The 3,773-nt window shown below is 50.7% G+C and overlaps 1 protein-coding gene across 1 annotated transcript; it reads left to right on the top strand.

Moving 5' to 3' along the window:
• The first annotated feature begins 3,066 nt into the window (after positions 1-3,066).
• On the top strand, positions 3,067-3,329 carry LOC109696100 (small ribosomal subunit protein eS27-like). The gene has a single exon (XM_020178978.2). The coding sequence runs from the start codon at positions 3,067-3,069 to the stop codon at positions 3,316-3,318; it is 252 nt and encodes an 83-aa protein (XP_020034567.2). The 3' UTR covers positions 3,319-3,329.
• Positions 3,330-3,773: the final 444 nt, after the last annotated feature.

Below are 3,773 nucleotides of genomic sequence, written 5' to 3'. Positions count from 1 at the left end.
CTCCCCATTAAACACTAAGTCCTACCCCTCCCCCAGCACCACTCTTCCTGTCTCTGGGTTTGACTGCTCTGGAGGCCTCCTGTAAGTGGAACCTTACGCATTTGTCCTTTGCCCATGTCAGGGTTTTCTTCTTTTTAAAGTCAGCAGTCCAAGATGTCCTGGGATCTGGTCACATAGGCACCTTCTGCCCACCCTACCTATGTCTGAGTCCCCTGGCACCAGACAGCCTGAATTCCAGCCCGGACTGACACTGAGCATCTCTGGGTCTCACCTTCCCCTTCTGTGAGCTGGGAAGTCAGCATCATCACCTCCCAGGGCTGTGGGAGGACCAGCTGAGATAACAGGTGTTGAACTTGGAGCATGCACTAAAATTCTAGACTTCCAGAAGGAAAGCAGTTGCTCCCTATGAAGCACACTGTTTGCACAAAGGGTCTAGGCTCAGTAAGCCCCCATCTGCAGGGGCCAGGACAACCCTCCTAAAGCCCCATGTACCTGGACACTAGCCAGGACCACTAACCCTCCCAGTGGCCTCTCTGAAGACCACAGTCTCAGGCCTACTGCTCCTCTCTTCTGCACAGGGAGAAGAACACTATTTCCCTGTGGAGTCATTTCATTTCTGGGTGTAGGATTTAGTGTCTTTCACATGTTTATGTCCTGCTAGCTGGCACAGAACCCACATGGGAGTGCAGGTCCCCCCACTTCGCTCCGTATGGAGGAAGCCTGAAGTCTCAGTGGGAAAGCTGCAGGAGAAGAGTGGCAGCCTTGATTGCAGGGGGGTTGCACTCCTCAGAGGATCTGGCTGGAGCTTCCTGCATGGATATGTGTGCCTCTGGAAAAGCTCTGGGGTACCCGGGGAGGGAGAGACTGCTTCAAGGTGGAAAGTGGGAGGCTCTCCCTGGGTCAGAACAGCAGCACTGCAGCCTCTTTGCCCACCTGCTGCAGGCTCTGAGGGGCAATGCCTCTGAGTTCACCCCAAGTGAAAATGGAGGTACCAGCTCATCCCAAAAGCATCAAAGGCTTCCTTTGAGCTCAGTGCCAAGCCAACCACTTGACCCATATATTGGAGCTGTTTTGCCACCATCTTGTAAGGTGACACTGCTGTTTTCCCATCTTACAGAAGGGGAAAGTGAGACCCAGATAGGCTTATTTGCCCAGTGTCAGTCACGACTGGGGTCCAAGCTGTCTGGCTCCAGGGGCTTAGCCCTACACTCTACTGCCAACCCAGAGCTAGTGATCCCTTCAGTCCCTGGGGAGGGCCACCTGCCCAGGCCCTGCCATTGGTATTGTGTTTTGCTTGTAATCAGTGTCTTGGTTCCATTACCTGTACCTCCAGGTGAGCTCTCTCTACCCTCTCTCTACCCTCAGAGGCTGAAGGCTTGGGTCTCTGAAAGCAGTCACAGTAGTAGTGGCAGCAGTAAGAAGAGGCTGGGGAGGAGGAAGAGCTAAGGGCTGTTGCTAAGCACTGGCCACACACTACCTTTTGCAAGAAGCTCTTCTCAGTTCTCCCACTTACACATAGAGAAATTGAGGCTCCACGGGGTTAAATGATTTGTTCAAAGTCAAGGTAAGTGTGGGAGCTGAGGCTGGAACCCAGCCTGCTGTGCCCCAGATCCTGACCTCACCCCTAAAGCCTCACGGGGTCTACAAGGTTCCCTGTATCAGTTCCATGGTCGCATATGTGTGGATGAGAGCTGGGTCTGGGTGGGACAGGTGGCATCCCTGGTGGCTTGGCAAGTCTCTCCCAGGTAGGAACCCCTGATTCAGATGCGGAGGGGTTCCCAGGTAAGAACCCCTGATTCAGGGCTGGTGACTCAGGCTGGTCCCAGGGGCATCTCTAGGGACCTCTCTGTGGTCTCATCCTGCAGCTGGTCACTAATCAATTCCTTTTGCCCTTGGCTGTTCTTTTGTGGTACCATTGGTTCATGGGAAGCCTGTGATTCCCCTAAATGTGGGCTGGTGAATCAATTCACCATGACTTACCTCTGAATACAATATCTCCTCAGGCACAAGTGGGTGGTGACCAGGATGGAGGAGGGAGCCAGACCAGATGAGTGGTCTTCCACCTCCTCCTCTTCTTACTGGTTGGGTCTTGGTCTTTTGGGCTCAAATCATTTTACCTCCACTACCTGTATGACGTTCCTCTCCAGCTACCTCTCCTCTTATGGAATTGGAGGCCCGGAGGAATGGGGTGACTGGTCTCAATGGGTGACTGTCCTCAGCCAGACTGAGGCAGAGCTTGTGACAGTGGTAACCTGGACTCTGTACTGTGCCGCTTATCTCAGCTTCTACGCTTGGCGGGTGGAGTTCCAGGAGCAATGCCTGTCTCTGCTGCTCCTCTGCAGGAAGAATCCATGCTGTTCTGTGTTCTCTCAGGGGTCTCCTTGTTTGCCCCCAGGCTGCTCTGAGTTCCTTCAAGACCTGGACAGATGTGCTGGGAATTAAAGCTTGCAGGTACATCAAAGGTGCTGGTTAAAAATGCTGGTGATGCCAGGCGCCAGTGGCTACTCAGGAGGCAGAGATCAAGAGGATTGCAGTTTAAAGCCAACCCAGGCAAATAGTTTGCAAGACCCTATTTTGAAAAAAAACATCATAAAAAAGGGCTGGTGGGGTGGCTCAAAGTGTAGGCCCTGAGTTCAAGACCCAGTACTGGAAAAAAAAAAAAAAGCAGGTTAAATCTGCCCAGGTTTTCCTTGCTCTCTGGTGGCCAGGATTTATTCTTAGCTAGCAGTCCCTGCCTGGGGTTGAAGAAGGATGAATCTTGTTCTGGTAACTCAAGGTCAATTCCCGCTTCTTTCTGTGGCTGGAACCATTGGAACAGGTCTTAGGTCCAGTGGGATAGAAACACCTCAAAAGACATATTTTTTGTTCATTCTGTTCACTGCAATTTCCCCAGCCTGTTGAACAGCCCCTGCACGTAGTTGGTTCTCAGTAAGCTAGCGGGGACTGAAGGGGCTCAGGAAATACCCTTCCCCACACCCTCCCTTACTTTCCTGTCTTGGCTCATTTTTAACTCCACTGAAAGAGTCTAGGTTGCTTTTCCGGCAGTGACAACCTCCTTGTGAGAACATGCCTCTTGCAAAGGATCTCCTTCATCCCTCTCCAGAGGAGGTGACGAGGAAACACAAGAAGAAGCGCCTGGTGCAGAGCCCACCCTCCTTCATGGATGTGAAGTGCCCAGGATGCTGTAAAATCACCACCGTTCTTAGCCACACACAAATGGTAGTTTTGTGTACTGAATGCTCCACTGTCCTCTGCCAGCCCACAGGAGGAAAAGCAAGACTGACAGAAGGATGTTCCTTCAGAAGGAAGCAGCATTAAAAGCACCCTGAATCAAGATGTGGGGGAAACCATCCCAATAAACCCATCCTGGATATACAGCATTTGTCCTAATTGCTAGGCAGTTCCTTCCCCAAGCCTTCAGGGGGAACTAGAGTGGGGGAAGTAAGTGGCCAATTAGTTAAAAAGTCCATTTAGGACATTTTTATCCAACTAGGCTTATTGGGTAAATCTTGAGCTTGATTTAAAAATTAGGATGCTATAAAAATGGGATCTTTACTTCCACTTCTGTTTCCTTAGTATTAAGAACTGACTGTTAATCTTTATAGTACAACCCAGCACTGTTTTAATCAAAAAGAAACTGTTTACGATCCTTTTTAAAAAAAGAGTCTAAATCTGCGTGGAAACTTGGATGGGGAAGGACTGTGTTTCCTTTCACCTTCGTTTGCAGAGAATCAGACAGCTGGGAACCCTGGTCTGAAGCGACACAGTGTCTT

The sequence above is a fragment of the Castor canadensis genome, chromosome 11 (genome assembly GCF_047511655.1).
Source record: "Castor canadensis chromosome 11, mCasCan1.hap1v2, whole genome shotgun sequence".
Classification (NCBI taxonomy): Eukaryota; Metazoa; Chordata; class Mammalia; order Rodentia; family Castoridae; genus Castor; species Castor canadensis.
Note: the sequence above shows the minus strand (reverse complement) of the source record. Positions and strands in the feature narration are given on the sequence as shown.